Here is a 16,818-nt window from a genome sequence, read left to right as displayed (position 1 = left end):
GGGGCACTGAGAGCTCATATGGTGTTGATTCTGCAAGTGCCTGCTGTTGGTTGCTGCAGTGCACACCTACATGCAAGATCAGGGTCTGAGTGACTTGGTGTGACAGAGTGGGACTCGCCATGCTTGCCCACTACTCCAGGTCCTGGCCCAGGGACGCTGTAGATGGCAGCCATGTGCTGCGTCCCCTCCAACTGCTCAGTACATGTCCCTGGGCTACTTCCTCAGCACAGTCTTCACCCTTACCTCATGGCCTCTGCGTGCCAGTCTTAGCAGTCAGCCAGGAGCTCTCCCTTACTTCTCTGTCCAGGGTGCTAGCTTTCTTCCACCTGCAAAGCAGTCAGTTCTCTCTCCTTGAGCTTCAGGGAGCAACTGACCCTGCTCTGCCCTGCAGCTTTTCTTATATGGGCTGCCAGGCCCTGATTGACTGCCCCTCGCTCCATTAACCCCTTACAGGTCTGTGTGTGGGGGGGGAATGCCCCATCAGACACTCTTCCCCCTTAAGACCAACTGCCTTGGGCAGGAGAATTACCTTCCTTGCTTCCCCCACAGCTGTGCCCACCGGACATGCCTCTCCTGCCTCAGATTTTCTACCAGGAAGAGCAACTTGCCATTCTGCTCCATGATGTCTCTGAATTTCCCTCTGCACCTCTGCATTGTTTTGTGCTATCCGCAAGGCCTGCTCGGTGGCTTTCAGTTTCTCCCATAACACCTAGCTCTGGCTCTGCAGGCTCTCCCAGCACCACTTCTCCCAAGGTCTAAGTCCCTACCACAGCTTATCCTGCTTAAGTGTGGGTTCACTTGTCTGTCTGGGTCCTCTCTGTCCCCAGTCATCTTATCCACCATCTCCCTAGCACCTCCTGCTGGGCATAGGAGATTGCTCCCTGCCCAGTCATCCTCACCACCACTTGACCTAGCCTGGTGTGACCCAGGGCCTCCCTAGAAATGTGAAGGTCAGGACAGGCTGCAAAAGGAAGAGCAGATATTCCCAAGACTGGTGGGTAACACTGAAGTCAAACTGCCCAACCGGTCATCAACTGTGCTTCTGATCCCCCCCACTGGTTATCAAGAAGCAAAAAAAAAAAAAAAAAAAAAAAAATCACACAGCCCCCGTTATTGCATTCCAGTTCTCTGGCTTCCAATCAGCACCTAGGTCCAGTACAGTGAAGTTATTTAAACAACTTTGCTCACATATACAAAATGTCCTTCTGACCCTAGAGGGTTAGCCATGTTACCAGGTCACTATGGGTTTGGATCTTACCCAAAATACCATGCTGCCAGCCAATCCTTTAGTGTCTAAAACTAAAGGTTTATTATAAAGAAAAAAGCAAGAACAAGAAGAGGGGTTAAATAGTAAAAGTCACATACATAAAGACTTCAAAGTCAATCAGGTTCCTAGCAGTACTGGTGAGTTTGCTGGCTTGAAAGTCCCTTTGGAATACATTCACAGCTTGGATGGGTCATTCAGTCCTTTGTTCAGAGCTTTGTTTGTAGAAAGGTTACTCCAGAGCTCATAAGCAAGAATGAAGACAAGAAGCAGGACTGAAGACAAAATAGAGAAGATGCAGCTGCCTTTTATAGTCTGTCATACAGCTTGGTTTCCTTTGGTCCAAACACAAGCTGCCCAGCACATGGCCTGGAATCCTTAGAGTTCTGTCCATCGGTATGCCCCTGCATGCCTTGCTGAGTCATAAGGTTATCCCTTGCTTTCTGTCAATGGGTCAATTGTATAGCTATTGTCCCTTGATGGGCTGTCAAGCAGGCAAAGCAGTGCTAATGCCAATCTGCCTGGGTGTGTCACAGCACAAGTTTGGAACTACAGACATACCATACATATAATTTACAATACAAAGGTGATACAAACACAAATGAGATTATCAATCCTGGCAAATTATAATATTTTTGTGGATACTTTACATGGCATATCTGGCATAACCCATTGCAATTTTACAATATTGGTATTCATAATATTCTCCTGCAAATTCCATACATTGTCACACCTGGTTCCCAGGCACCCCTTTTCTATCCTGCCTTCTCCTAAGGGTGTAATACCTTTTTGTATGGCCGTCTCATGGCACCGATAAGAAATCTTTTGCTCAGAGGCTTCCCATGGTCCTTCCATTGCTCAGGTCCTTCCCCTGGGCTAGCCTTGACCCTACCACTCGGTCTGGGCACTCCCTCTGCAGGTACTTCTGTTGCCTGCAGGTCCAACATGCCCATCCCCTCCCTGTTCACTTCAAAGGTGGGACTCTCCTGGGCTGTTGCTCTTTCCCACTCTCTGCATAAGGCTTCTCTCTCCCATCCCAGGAGGTGTAATTTCTCTTAGTGTCCCCTCCACTCACAAGTGTAAGACTGTTCTGCTTGGGCTTCTGGCCTCCTGATCTAGAGCCTCACTTCTTGCTCCAGGCCCTTTGGAGGATTCCCCCCCCGAGGATCTTGAGCAAATAATGCTGCTCTTCCAGGCATTCCTGCAAGTGTTTCTGTGCCTTCCACTGTTGCTGGTTCTCCAGGATCTGGCTCATTAGGGCCTGGATCCGCCTGGGTTACTCGTTGCCCCCCTTTAGTAGGAGCGGCAACTCTGAAGGCCAGCCTGGGAAGGTACACCTGCCTGCCACCAAAAAGGCCTCCACACATGCAGCTCCATTGTCCCTTTGACCCAAGTGTCTCTGCTATAGCCTTTCCCATTTCCCTTGTATCAGGGTGGCTGTCTAACATTATCTTACTCTCACTTAGTCCCCTCCCCTCGTAGGCAACCATGTGCCCACATTCTCTACCATGTGTGATGGGGTGGGACTCACCATGCTAGCGCCTCCTGCTGGTAATCTTGCGGTTCATCTCCACAGGTCAGTACACCGACTCCAAGTGGTGTCTTGCCTGCTATCACTTCTCTTCCTGGACCCTTGTTGCTCTAAGAACCATGGCATCCTCTTCAGGACACAGCCCTCCAGCCATGGCATACTCTGCACTCCCTCCTTCAGGGGGCCAGTACTGCAGTCCGGCCACTTTTTCAATGGCAAGGGGGAGGGAGGAACCTGGACCTGCCCATTACTCCAGGTCCTGGCCCAGCTGCATCCCCCTCCAACCTCTCAATACATTTCCCTGGGCCACTTCCCCATGACCCCAGTACCTTCTTCACCCTTATCTCAGGGCCTCAATATGCCAGTCAGCCAGGAGCTCTCTCACTCCTCTGTTCCTGCCCAGCACTGCTCTGTTCAGAGTGCTAGTTTTCTTCCACCTGCACAGCAGCCAATCCTCCCTCCTTGAGCTCCAGGGAGCAACTGACCCTGCAGCTCTTCTTATATGGGCCTGCCAGGCCCTTATTGGCTGTGCCTCATAGCTCTACTCCTATTGGCTGCTTTTCACAGAGCCTCCCAAGGAATCCATTAACCCCTCACAGGCCAGTGTGGGGTGGACGCCCCATCACACTTGCCAACTGTCACCCAAGAGATCTGTGGTAGAGCTCTTAATTGAATCCGCATCTATTGGGTGAAATCCAATGGGAAGCTTGCCAGTGATGGCAGTGGGACCAGCATTTTACCCCTGGAGGTGGATTACAATTAATGTTTTTCTAGACCTACCCCTAGTTTAGAAAAGTATACCTTTTTTAAGTAAGATAATGAATAGCCTTCTTGTGGGTACTATATGTAAGTATTTGGATATAACTTACAATTACATGTTTCCAAAACATCCCTGTACAACTGTACTTGTGGTTGGGATAATTGGCTAACCACTGTTGAAAGTTAATCCCTCTTACATACTTGGATATGCCAAATAGCACCAATTATTAATTTTTTAATTATTAATCACATTTATTATGGTAATGCCTAGGGGCCAACCAAGAATGAGGCCCCATTCTTCTAGGCACTGTATGAACACAGTAGCAGACAGTCCTTGCTCCAAAGAGCTTAGTCTAAATAGATAAGAGAAAGGATGGGGGAAGAGGTAGAGCACACAAGCATGTGAACACTGTAATGGCAGCAACGTCATGTGAATTCCACAATTTTTTGCAGGTTGGAGGGGAAAGGGTGAATTAGGAGGCAATTTGTTAAATGGAAATTAGTGAAGGAAGAGGGGGCATTGAAGAGAGCATGTGAGAGGGGCAGAGTAGGAGAGTAGTGGGCAAAATGGGAAAGTTTGGAGTGACGTTGAGGTGAAGAGACTGTGAGGGAGGACAAGGGTTGGAGCAGACAGCTAATCGGCACAGAGCAGAGAAAGTCCAGTCAAAGCTACTCCAGCTGCTCCTACTGGCTGGAATCTCTGGTTGGTTCCTCCCTGCAGAGAGTGAGTGAGTGTGTGTCTCTCTCTCTCTCTCTCCCCTGCACAGTTTTAGATCCGGGGCAGCACACTGGTGGGGAGGGATCACTCTAACTTAGTGTGCTCCCATTGTACTCATTGTACCCATTGTACTCCCTCACCCATACGCAGAAATCCATGTTTTAGCTGCTTCTGCAGATGCTCCTTTGCCTTCTTCCAAATATCCACAATCTCACTTAAGTCCTGTCTCCCTACTGCTAAAATTTGGGATCCTGCCAAAAATTAGCAATTGCATTAATAAATAAAGGAAACACTAAGTTTGGAACAGAAGCTTGTTTATCACTTTATTAAAAGTGGATACATTTACTCATGGTGCAAGACTATTCATTACAATGATATTTAACAACTATTTATTTTAACTCTAACCATCCCCCTCCCAGTAGTTTATACCCCTTCCTCCACAACCTCATTATTTTATTTTCTCTCTTGTCTTGTTCTTGCAGGGTATTTTCAGCTATTGTATTTGGTGCAATGGCACTAGGACAGACCAGTTCATTTACTCCAGACTATGCCAAAGCCAAGATGTCAGCAGCACACCTGTTCATGCTGTTTGAAAGAGCCCCCTTAGTAGACAGTTACAGTGATGAAGGACTGAAGCCTGTAAGTTGATCATTGTGTTATGGACAATATCACCTACTACACTAACTAATGTCAACACTGAGGTTTTCTTCCCCCACTCACAAGTTAAGTGTTTAGATTAACTGATCCTTGGGGCCATTAATATTGTGTTTCATCCAAAAACTATGTGGGCCAAATTCTGCTTCTGCCTGCTCCTTCCTTGTATTTCTTTGTGGAGAGCCCCCTGCAAGGTCTAGTGAAAATGGGAACAACGCTGCAGAGGCAGCCAATTTCTCTTCTATGCAGGAGGAGCATATCCATGCATGGACAATGAAAATGTAATCAGGCCCTATATTAACATTGTAAAATGTTTTGGGATTCAATTTATATACAAGACCCTAATAATAAATGTTGGTGTACTATAGGAGCTAAGAAGTAGATGAATCTAGGTGGGCATCACTCAGAGGCAGACAGGATAATAGCAGTCCAGTATATTATTTTTATTGTGGTATTGCACACAAATAAAGAAGGCAGGACTTTGCTCCAAGGAATTTACCATCTGACTAACACTTCTAATTTTTAAAATAATAGCAACAAAGTCTAAGAAAATGCTGTTAACACTTACCAGGAATCATAAGTTTGACAGTAAGCATTTGGTTGCATATATGGTAATGATGATTGTACAGTAATTTAATTTGAAAAAAACTCGAAAAACTCTAAAGCAGGATTGCTTTGGTACACAGGCCAAGAATATCAGAAGTGGCTATTGTTCAGTGCTTAACTTGAGACTCTGAAAGGGGCCTGATTTACAGAAAGCATTAGATGAAGCTGGTGGTCCAAAAATAGCATCATTTTTGAAAATTTGGCCTTATGTTAAAACTGATGTGAAGCAGAACTAGCAGAATCTCTGTCTTCAAAATAATTTTATACTGTGTGTTAATTTTTGAAACGTCACAAAAAGGACTAGATCCTGGCTGTATTGAAGTTTAATGGCAAAACTTCCATTGAAATCAATAGGAACAGGATGGTTCTAGTTCTCTGTACATTGTTTTACGATGTGTCAGAATTTTCCTAAAAATTGATCAGATGTTACCATTTCAATTATAGGACACATTTGAAGGCAACATAGCATTCAAAGAAGTGATATTTAACTATCCAGCTCGACCAGATGTCCAAGTGCTTCAAGGTTTGAATTTTAAGGTAGAAAAAGGACAGACCCTGGCGCTTGTAGGCAGCAGTGGCTGTGGAAAGAGCACTGTTGTTCAATTGCTTGAGAGGTTCTATGATCCTCTTGATGGAGAAATGGTAAGAACCTGGTTAAATGAGAACTTTCCTATCTTATTATTGTTAATATAATAGAATGCAAGAGGTACTTTTGATATTTTTGTATCCTTTGTGAAGATTAAGTGGAGGCACTAGTGGATTTTTAGGGTTTGATGTATAGCAAAGGTAGGAAGAAGGCAAAATTTTCCACACTTCACTTGTCATTTTGAGTTAAGGGAAATGATTCAGGGATGAAAATTGCTACATGGGCCTGATACAGAACATACTGAAGTCAGTGGAAAGACTTCCACTGAATTCAATGGGATTTGGATTGGGCCGTATGATGGCTAATTATTATAAACCCATAAAATGTATTAAATGTAGATACTTATATATTTTACTAATATAAATGCCCCCCCCCCACCTGTATCTTAAAACTATGAGCAGCAGGGAAGTATGGGACCTTTGCTCCTTATTTTTAATGTTAAAGACCAAATTTATGCAATTTAAGGCGCATCCAGACACCATAGTGATGAATATTTCCTAAATGCTTACAATAATCTAGGTTTCAAATGTGTGTAAAGTGCATATAAAACCTCCCCACTACATAATTAACATTTTAAAAAGCACTTCCATGTCAATTTTTATGACCTAGCAAATGAAGGTTACTTGTGACCGAATGCATCCGATGAAGTGACCTGTAGCTCATGAAAGCTTATGCTCAAATAAATTTTAGTCTCTAAGGTGCCACAAGTACTTCTTTTCTTTTTTTTACTTGTGACCAGAGTTCTTCAAGATGGACTCTGCATATTCCCACTCTTGGGATGCTCTGACTGGATGCAGCCAGGATGGTGGAACCTTCTAGTAGCAGTGCCAGTTATGGCGCCCCACCCCCTTTCCCTTGCCCTCAGTGTTTTGAGTGTGTCCTGAGAGCATGGTGATGAAAAGGTTGCTGCCTCAGTTCCCTTCAAATACTAAAGCAGAATACTGATTAACCCTAAAAGTAGGACTCTACAGAAGTGGGGAAGGTTGGTGGGGAGTATGAATATGTAGAATCTATCTTGAACTCTGGTTATAAGTAAATAACCTTCATTTCCTCTTCAAGTGCCCTCTGCATATTCCTGCTCTGGGGATAGTTTGGCAAGCAGTACTATAAACTGGAAGGAGGGAGTGGAGTCCTAATTAAACAGCAGTTGGAGCATCACTCCGAAATTGTGCACCAGACCTTGTTACCACATTCAAAGCATAATGTCTTGTAAAAGTATGAACTGAATTTCACATGCCAGCCTTGCATATCTCAATAAGAGGAATATGTTTAGTGAATGCTGCAGTTGTAGCAACCGCTCTAGTAGAATGGGCTCTAAGTGGAAAAGGAGGAGGAAGTGAAGCTCCATTATAACATTTGAATACACAATCTGACCCATCTGGACAGGCAATGTGCTGAAATGGTCCAACCCTTTAAAAGTACCAGCATATGAGTTAAATACATTCTGTACAAGTAATATAAAACTGTTATAGTCCTATCCAAGGAGTGTACTCTAGATTCTCCTTTTTACTTGTATGAGATTTGGGGGGGGGGGGGAGAAATACAGCTAAATTAATACTTTGATTAACATGAAACTCGGAAACCACTCTGAAAGAATTTAGGGTGTGCTCAAAAAACACTTTCTTTTTGAAAAGTAGTATAACAGGGTTCTGCCATCAATGTATATAACTCATTAATTCTTCTAGCAGAAGTGAAGGCTACTATACAAGCTGTCTGTCTAGAAAGATGAATCAAAGAATAGCTCGCTTGAGGCTCAAATTGGAGGGACATAAGTTGTGTTAAAACTAAGTTTAAATTCCATGGAGGGGGGCCAACTCCCATACTGGGGGATACAAATTCAATACACCTCTTAAAGTTTCACCAACTTGTGCGAGAAGATGGATTTTCCATTAGCATGAGTATGGAATGCTGCTATTGCTGCTAAATGGACTTCAATGGAGGAGAGAGACAACTTCCCCTCACCCCACTTTTTAAGAACAAATATTCCAAAACAAGTTGTATGGGAACTGAGACCGGGTCAACATCCCATCAGTTGCCAGATAGCAATTTTTTTCCATTTATAATTGTAGCTTCTTCTGGCAGATGCTTTTCAAGCATTAATAAGAACTTGCTGCACCTCAACAGAGCATGAACTTTTTGAATCTGTTCGTCCTGTTGCCCATGCTATTAAATGTATTGACTGATGATCTGGGCACAAACCCTCCTCACTCTGGACAGTAAATCTGTTGATAGCAGGAGCATCTTGTATTTGCCATTGGATAAATGGAGTAACTCCATGCATCATTGTTGCCACGGACATGCTGGAGCAATTAAAATTATCCTGGCCAAATCTTTATTTTCTTTTTTAAAAAAAACTTTGAGGATTAGAGGCAATAAGAGATGCATAAATCAACACCATTCCCCAGTGTAAGGAAAAAAAGCATCCATCAAAGATAGACTGTCCAAGCCTTTCTTGAGCAAAAAGAGGGACATTTTGTATTGAATCTGGTGGCAAACAAATCTTTCTGGAAACCCCCAAAGCCTGAAGAAGTTTGGAAAAACTGCATCTTTTACAGACCATTCATGCATCTGTGAGCAGTCCCTGTCCAGATAATCCATGATCTCACTGTTCTTCCGCAATATGAAAAGCAATTGGGTAAATGTTGTAGAGGATGCACCAGTCCCAAAACTTTATTGCCTTGTTGCCTAGCGACAATAAAGTTCCTCCTTGTTTGTTCAAATATACTGTGGACATGTCATCCATAGTCACCTGAATTACTGCATCCTGTATCTGTAGAAGAAATGCTTTGAGAGCCAGATGGACGGCCCTGAGTTTTAAGATGCTTATGTGTAACAAGGATTCTCTGCAACCTTTTCAACTGAGATCTATGGTATTTTAGAGATGTCCCCACCCCAGCCTGTCTTAGACGCATCTGTGGTGACCGTTAATGAAGGAGGAAGTGGTTTATTCTATACTCCTTTGACATTCTGTGGTTTCAGTCACCACTTTAGAGAGATTCTCATAATTCCAAGGAAAATTTTGTATTTTTAGCACACTGTCCACACTGGGTTTGAAGTTTTCATAGCCACTGCTGAAGTGGCTTCATTCTGAGCCTGACATATGGAGTCATGTATGTTGTGAATGCCATAAGACCTATAACACCAGAAAGCTGAGATGGTTGCAGAAGTAGTTTCAGTATAGTGGTGGTTTAGTTTCAAAAACCTCTGTTCCAGAAAACATACTTTTCTTTATGGAGTCAACAATCGCCCCAATGAACGGAATACTTCAAGATGGAATCAGAGGAGACTTCTCTTTGTTTATAAGTTTCGAACAAAGAACAGGTTATCTGAATGGCTGTTACTAATTCCTTTTCTGACAGAGCCTTTAGCCACCGATCATTTAACTCGGGAAGAAAATCCCTTGTCTTCTCAAATGCACTGCTATAAGAGCCAGGCATTTGCTAAAAACCCTGGAGAGACCAGAATAAGACTTTGTATTAGAAATGGTCTGAACCCAGAAAATAAAAGTAGATATTTGCAGTGAGATTGTCTTATGGGGATATGGAAATATGTATTCTTGAGTTCAAGAGCTATGAACCAATACAGAGTAGACGGGAGGGAATGATTGGCACAAGAGATAACATTATGAATTGAAACTATCTGATGTATCGTTTTAGGCCTCTGAGGTCTAAAATTGGTCTGAGACCTCCATTCTTTTTGGGGATTACAAAGAAATGGGAGTAAAACCCTTTGTATCTGTGAATTAATAGTGCATGCAGTAGAGCTTGTATGTCCATTAATAATCTCTCATGGGAAAAGTCCCTGATAAGGAAGGGGCAGGAGTTTGCATGGAGGAAGGGCTTTGAAATGGACAGTATAACCTTCCTTTACTGTGTTGAAAAATCACCTGTCTGATGTGATAGTTGTCCATCTATCATAAAATTTGGATAGATGGTCTCCAAAAGTAGACAGGATTTTCTGAAATTGGTTCAAAGCTCTTGATTATCATGTCAAACCTGTGGCCTGACATTTTGCTGGGAGGATGTGGCCAAGGATTTCTTTGTCCTTATCTGGGATTTGTATGATTTCTTCCTTTCCAGTGTTTGAGAGGATGCTTGCTATAGTTGCTGCTATTGTGATAGTATGGTTGTCTCCTTTGATTAAACAACAATGAAGAGGAAGGTAAAACATATTGCCTATGATATCTGAACACAGGTTTAGGTGTTCTCCCCCTACAAGAAGGCAGTAGCCCCAGAGATCTAGCGTGGAGCAAGGCTCTATCTTCAATATCTCATCAGTTTTTGTACTATATAGTCCACCCCCTGGTAATACCTGGCCATTACTGCTTGACAATTTGCCACTTGCATGTTGAAGGAAGCTGAAGAAAAAAAGTTTTTTCCTAAGACAGTCCAACTTTTTTCCTACTTTTATCATAAGGGGTAGAGTGTTCAAAAACCTAGGTCAGGTCTTCAAGCATTGCTGCTATAACAAGAGAATCTCTCCGGTGGAATTTGGTAGAACTTGTCAGCCTTTTTTGAAATTGGTTGGCATGGTGCTGGATTAGAGACAAAGGAATTTTTGCCTTCTACATGGGCAATAAAACTGTAGACCCAGACCCAGAATGTCAAAAACTGTATGTGTGGCCTCCTTCAAAGCCACCTAAGCTAATTTTAAAGTGGATGCCATTCTGTCCACTAATTTGTGAAAGTGAATTGCATTGCCCAAAGGAGATGCCGTTGTTACTCCCACATGGAGATCAGGAGATGAATCACTTTCTGGTTCCAACCATGAATCAGGGTCCCCTTTGATTCTGCCTCTGCTGTGAACTGCAGCCACTGGGAGCTGTGGGTGGCTGTGCAAATGTAAACAAACTGTCTGGTGGCTCGCCAGCGGATTACCCTGATGGGCTGCATGGTTGCTCACCACTGCTCTAGGTGCTTACAAATTGATAGTTAAATAATTTTTGTTCCAGTATCTTTCCAGGTATCAGTCTACATCTTACAAGAATGATTATAATCCTGTGTTTGAAGGGAAATTTTCTTCAGATTGGAAAGCACTCACAATCTAAGAGCTTGACTACGTGGGAATGTCTTGCCAGTTATACCAGTATAATTGTAGCAGTTTAAATTCAGAACTTTACTTATACCAGTAAAACATTGCCTTGTAGAAAAAGAATTTTACTCAATTCTGCAGTGTTTGTTTTTTGTATTACTTTATTTATTTTTTTTATAAATATGTACAATGTTAGAAGGAATAAGGCTCAAAGATAGAAAGCTAGTCTACGGAACTGAGATTGGAGGCTTGAATTACCTCCTTTGAGATTTCCTTACAAATAAACTGAAGCTAGCAAAATCATTGTATAAAGCATTTTGCAAAGAATTGTTGATATTAACAATACAGAATGGAAAAATTATTTTTTTTTTTCGTGCAAGTCAAAGCTTCCCTATCTCTGACATTTAAGTATTCTTGCTCTTTAGCTGCTGGATGGCCAAAATGCAAACGCATTCAATATCCAATGGCTTAGAGCTCACATTGGTATTGTCTCACAAGAACCGATCCTGTTTGACTGCAGTATTGCTGAGAATATCGCATATGGAGATAACAGTAGAGAGGTGTCGTCTGAAGAGATTGTAAATGCAGCAAGAGCAGCCAACATACATTCCTTCATTGACTCTCTGCCAAATGTAAGTTAAACCTTTTGTTTTTTACTCGCAACAAAAGGTGACTTACAAAGAAAAATAAAAAGGAGATGTGCCCTTTTATGCTTCTCTGGGATGTAAAGGAACCTAAAAGGGTTTGTTTTTTCCATGCCTGTTTGTTACATTAAAAATTCAAGTCTTCTCTACAACATTTTTTTTCGGAAAGACTCCATAGGCCAGTGGAGAACTAGACTTATGAAAACAAGCATGTGAATCCCGATTAATTGAGAGAGATAAGTGCTTTTAATTAAAGATTGTTTTAAAATATTTTGTTTTGTTAGCCCTTAGTTATCTAAAACACTTGGTAGAATTCATCTTTTTGTTAAAGGTTCAGTTAGGGGCTGAGAACATTGTAAAACTGAGTCATACAACAAATCATATGCAATCCTTGCATCCGATGAAGTGAGCTGTAGCTCACGAAAGCTTATGCTCTAATAAATTTGTTAGTCTCTAAGGTGCCACAAGTACTCCTTTTCTTTTTGCGAATCCTTGCAGTGTAACAAATAACAGCTAGTGCAGACTTTGGAGCACCAACCAGTTCATTAGTAAACAGCATGTATATTTTAAAAGCTAACATTTTTGGATGCCCCAAGTCAGATGTGACTGTCAATTAGATATGTACATAATTTAGATTAAAACTGTAACATTTTTTTAAGTTATGATTTTCCCTTCAAGGTGAAATCGCGAGGGGAAAGATGGTCCAGTGGTTAGGATGCTAGCCTAGAACTTGGGAGACAATAAAGGGGTAGTTCAATTCCTTGACTGGCCACAGACTCCCGTGGTGAGCCTCTCAGTTCCCATCTGTAAAATGAGGATAATATACTTTCCTACCTCACAGGAGTGTTTTGAGAATATATCCATTAAAGATTGGGATGTTCATGTAGTATGGTAATGGAGGTCATATAAGTACCTAAGATGGACAGATGTTTGTGGCCTTCAATAACTAACTGATCATCTGCTTTCAAAGAACTGCTGAAATAAAATATCCAAGAGTAGAAAGCACATGCTCTATTGGACTCTGTGATTTAAGTCCAAATTCAGGCTAAATTGCTGGTCGGATGCACCTTCTGAACTTTTGTGTTCATTGTATTTAGAAATATAATACCTGTGTGGGAGACAAAGGAACTCAGCTCTCGGGTGGTCAGAAGCAACGTATTGCTATTGCTAGAGCTCTAGTACGTAATCCTAAAATTCTGCTACTGGACGAAGCGACATCTGCTCTAGATACAGAAAGTGAAAAGGTATCTTGTTTGTGTACGTGGGGGAATCTAAAACCATGGCTGTTCACACAAAAATTGCAATTACTACTTTGATTTCCATAAATGCCTGTTAAAGTCCAAAGTCTGGAAATCTGGAACTTTTCTACAAATGAGATTTATATATACTGAGGCATTATCTCATTTGTATAAATGAGAGCAACTGTCTAAATCTAGATTACCCAGATCCAAATGTCTTATTATGAAACTGTCTTCAATTACTTTTCTATTGCCTACTGATGTCAGAAGAATTTAAAAGGCTAGATCCCCCTTCTTCCTCTTCCTCCCCCATAAACACACTTGGCTAAATCTCCCTCTCCCCAGGGACTCTGGCATGTCTAGGCCCTCACTCCAGTTAGGGTAGGCCTTCTGGAACACAGACCCCATCTACAGCAACACTCTGATCAGCACACAACTCTCCTCCAATCATACAGCTGGGTCCTAGAGCTTCATCCCAAAGTCTTCTGCCCCATAGAAGAACAGCTAGAGTGACACACTACACAGGGTGTATCTCTATGGCAGTAGGCTGTTTGGAGACAGTACTGTGTTTTTTTAAAAAAAATAAAAAATAAAAAAATCTTTGATTGGAGTCCTCCAGGATTCTAACCATAGAGTAGTAGCTCTCAGAGTTGAGACAGCAGGTTCAAACAGCTGCTCTGGATCTTGGGGAGGATACCAGAAATCAGGAGTCTCCTGTGTGATCTAGGAGACTTGGCAGCTCTGAGAAATATTTCTGGGAAACATTCTCCAATTTTAAGTCTTGGGTTAGTCCATTTTATTTTTTACTATACTCTGTTTCCCCTTCCCCCCCCCCATTCTTCCCCATGTGGTCATTTCTGCAAGGAAAGAACCTCATGGCTTTTTGTTCGCTTTCTTCTTTTTGTGCCTTTAGGGTGCACTTAGGTGGCATTTTCAAGCTTTTCCCTGCAACCATGACAGCCAGAGACTGGCTTCCTTTATAAAAATGGAAGCTGAGATCCTCACATTATCACTTTTCTCCAGGAGCTGGGCCTTTAAGAAAAATACTTATCAAAAGACTTGCCATAAAGTTATGAGATTTTTCACAAATACTGATTCAGTGTTGCCAGTTGTCACAAAGACAACTTTGTGAGTCTCTCGGTATTTGTTGTTGATCTTAGTCCCAGCTCCTGCAATCGTGTGATTGTGTGAGAAATTCAGCTGTCATTTAAAAAATATTTCTTGGTTTTGTGAGAAGCTTGAAAACAAGTGCATCCTAAATGTGCAGAAACCAGAAGACGAATAAAACCAACCCAAAATAGTATTTTTTTCAAGAATCTCAAGATTTATTTAATGATATTGTGGCCTGTCTCCTTATTTTTGACAACTTGGAGTTGACAGTACTGATAGGTGGCCCACTGCTGTCCAAACAGGTTTCTCTGTAGTTTTAAAGTGAATTTAGTGCTCATGAAATACCAGAATGAGTTCATTACAACAGGGGCAATACAAGCATTCCACCACTTAAAACTGGCCTAAGAGGAACCAGCTCTGTGCCTGTACAATACTTGGTCTTTCTGCTGAGATTGCCAACAAGGCTGCCAGCTGTGATGATTTTGGTGCTGTGGATACAGGTCCTTTAGCAATTCTCCTGAGATGTTCACCACCTTAGTTCAAATAGATATCCAACCATTTATCAATAGTAAGAGCTCTTGCTCATTATGAACACAAGCTAGATTTAAAACAAGAAGCTAGACATTCATCCTATTATTATTCCCTTGAGCCATTCAGCCTCATCTCTCTCTGGTAATTTACAATTTAAATTAAATTAAAAGAGATCAGATGAGATACCTCACTTACTAACAGCTGGAAGGGGTTTCTCTGCATTACTTGCTAAATAAGTTAAAAATGTATCTTCTGCTTTGATAATTGAACAGGTTGTCCAAGAAGCACTGGATAAAGCAAGAAAAGGTCGCACCTGTATTGTAATAGCTCATCGCCTGTCCACTGTGCAGAATGCTGACAAGATAGCAGTAATCCAGAATGGAAAGGTCGTTGAACAAGGAACACATCAGCAACTCTTGGCTGAAAAGGGCATCTACTATTCTCTAGTTAATGTTCAAGCTGGACCATGAAACTTGAATTAAAAGTGCTCCACTGAAATAAACATACTCTATCAGCTACCCTTAGGAAGTTGTTAAAAAATAGCCATTACAAATTCTTCATTTTCCAAAATCCTGATATTCTGGTACGTTTGTGGTGTTGAGGCACAGTTTAATATTACATAGTTCTGTGCTGATAATTTGCCATAATTTTGCAGTGTTAGAGCAAATGGATGTATTATTCTTAAAAGAAATTTGCATTGTTGCTGCAATAAATCCCATAAAAAATTGACAAGTTTTGCATTAGTTCTGTTAAATGTCCATGCTGAGCTATCATTAAGGGTTATACATAGAATTTAACCCCTCCTCGCGACTAGCATTTCATTCAGCAAATGCTATATACAATAATGAACAATATGGAAATGTCACCATCAGCTCTAAAGCTGGGATCTGGTCATTAATTGTATGATGTCCTGAAGAACCTGTAACAAGTTCTTACACAATGTTTTTTGCATCTGTCTTTGGCATGATTTCCAGACTATGTTGGCGACAGCTATCCTATCAGTATAAAAGGTTTAATTTATTTTAGATCATGATTAACACACAGACATTGTCATGAAATATGATGTTGGGCCAGATTTTGAAATGTAGCATCGAAGTTAGGCACCTGAATAAAATTGTCCTGATCAAGCACCAAGAAGTCTCATTGACTTCAGTAGGACATGTACATGCTCTAGCACCTATGCACTGTAGGGTTTAGGTACCTAACTTCAGTCATTTACATTTGAAAGTGTTGTCCAGTATCTTCTTTCACTGCAACTAGCTTTAAGATTTTGGATTTTCTCTCTTATGGACTGGAGTCATAAAAGAAGCAAACAGATACAATGATCTAAGGAAAAAAATACAATTTGTACTTTCAAAATGGAATGGAAACTGTACAAAAATCCATATTCAGTTATCAATTTTTTCATAAATGGGTTAGCTGTGTTAAATGACTACAACCCAAATTATCAAATGGTGAAATATCAATGCATTTTAAACATAACAAGAACATGTCAATGATTACATTTGTTTGTTTAATACATTTGACTAGGAAGTATTTGTCAATACTAGTAATGAAAATGAGCATTTTTTTCAGGATCTACTTTTTTATTGCAATGAAGACAAATCTTTTAGCTTTATTACTAAGCCAGGCCAGACCCAGTAGGTTGCTTTCCTAAGGCAATTGCAGTACGTGTATCCCCATTTAGTCTCTCATAACCCATTTTACTTTTTTAGATAACTTGATTTAATTGAACATTTTACCTTTAAGCTTGCTATTATGTAACATTTATTTTAAAATACTTGTCGCCTTTATCTGTCCTTCCTTCTCCTTCTCTTTATTCCTCCTTTCTGTCAGTTGACTGTGTATCCTGGTGCTCCTTTCACTCCCTCCTTTTGTTATCTCCTTCAAGCATACAATGTTTCTTTCCTTCTATCTCATCTGTTCCACTTTTTATGCATTTTCCCCAAACCATTCCTTTCAACCTTCTTTTTTTTTTTCCTTCTCCCTGCTGTGATAAATAAAGTGGGGGGGATAACTCCCTTTGATGGACACCCAGGCAGACAGACAGCTGTAAAATCCCTCTTGGTAGTTTACTTGCTTTACC

The 16,818-nt window shown here is 41.2% G+C and overlaps 1 protein-coding gene across 3 annotated transcripts in view; it reads left to right on the top strand.

Annotated features, from left to right (window-relative positions):
- The window catches only part of LOC119851057 (ATP-dependent translocase ABCB1-like), an 89,618-nt gene extending 74,139 nt beyond the window's left edge, over window positions 1-15,479 (top strand). For all 3 annotated transcript variants that reach the window (XM_038390257.2, XM_038390256.2, XM_043509379.1), the window contains 5 exons: window positions 4,755-4,911; window positions 5,977-6,174; window positions 11,635-11,841; window positions 12,951-13,097; window positions 15,005-15,479. In XM_038390257.2, the coding sequence (XP_038246185.1) occupies window positions 4,755-4,911; window positions 5,977-6,174; window positions 11,635-11,841; window positions 12,951-13,097; window positions 15,005-15,202 (907 nt within the window). In that variant the 3' untranslated portion in view covers window positions 15,203-15,479. The remainder of the gene's footprint in view (window positions 1-4,754; window positions 4,912-5,976; window positions 6,175-11,634; window positions 11,842-12,950; window positions 13,098-15,004) is intronic.
- The last annotated feature ends 1,339 nt before the right edge of the window (window positions 15,480-16,818 follow it).

The sequence above is a fragment of the Dermochelys coriacea genome, chromosome 2 (assembly GCF_009764565.3).
Source record: "Dermochelys coriacea isolate rDerCor1 chromosome 2, rDerCor1.pri.v4, whole genome shotgun sequence".
Lineage (NCBI taxonomy): Eukaryota > Metazoa > Chordata > Testudines > Dermochelyidae > Dermochelys > Dermochelys coriacea.
Note: the sequence above shows the minus strand (reverse complement) of the source record. Positions and strands in the feature narration are given on the sequence as shown.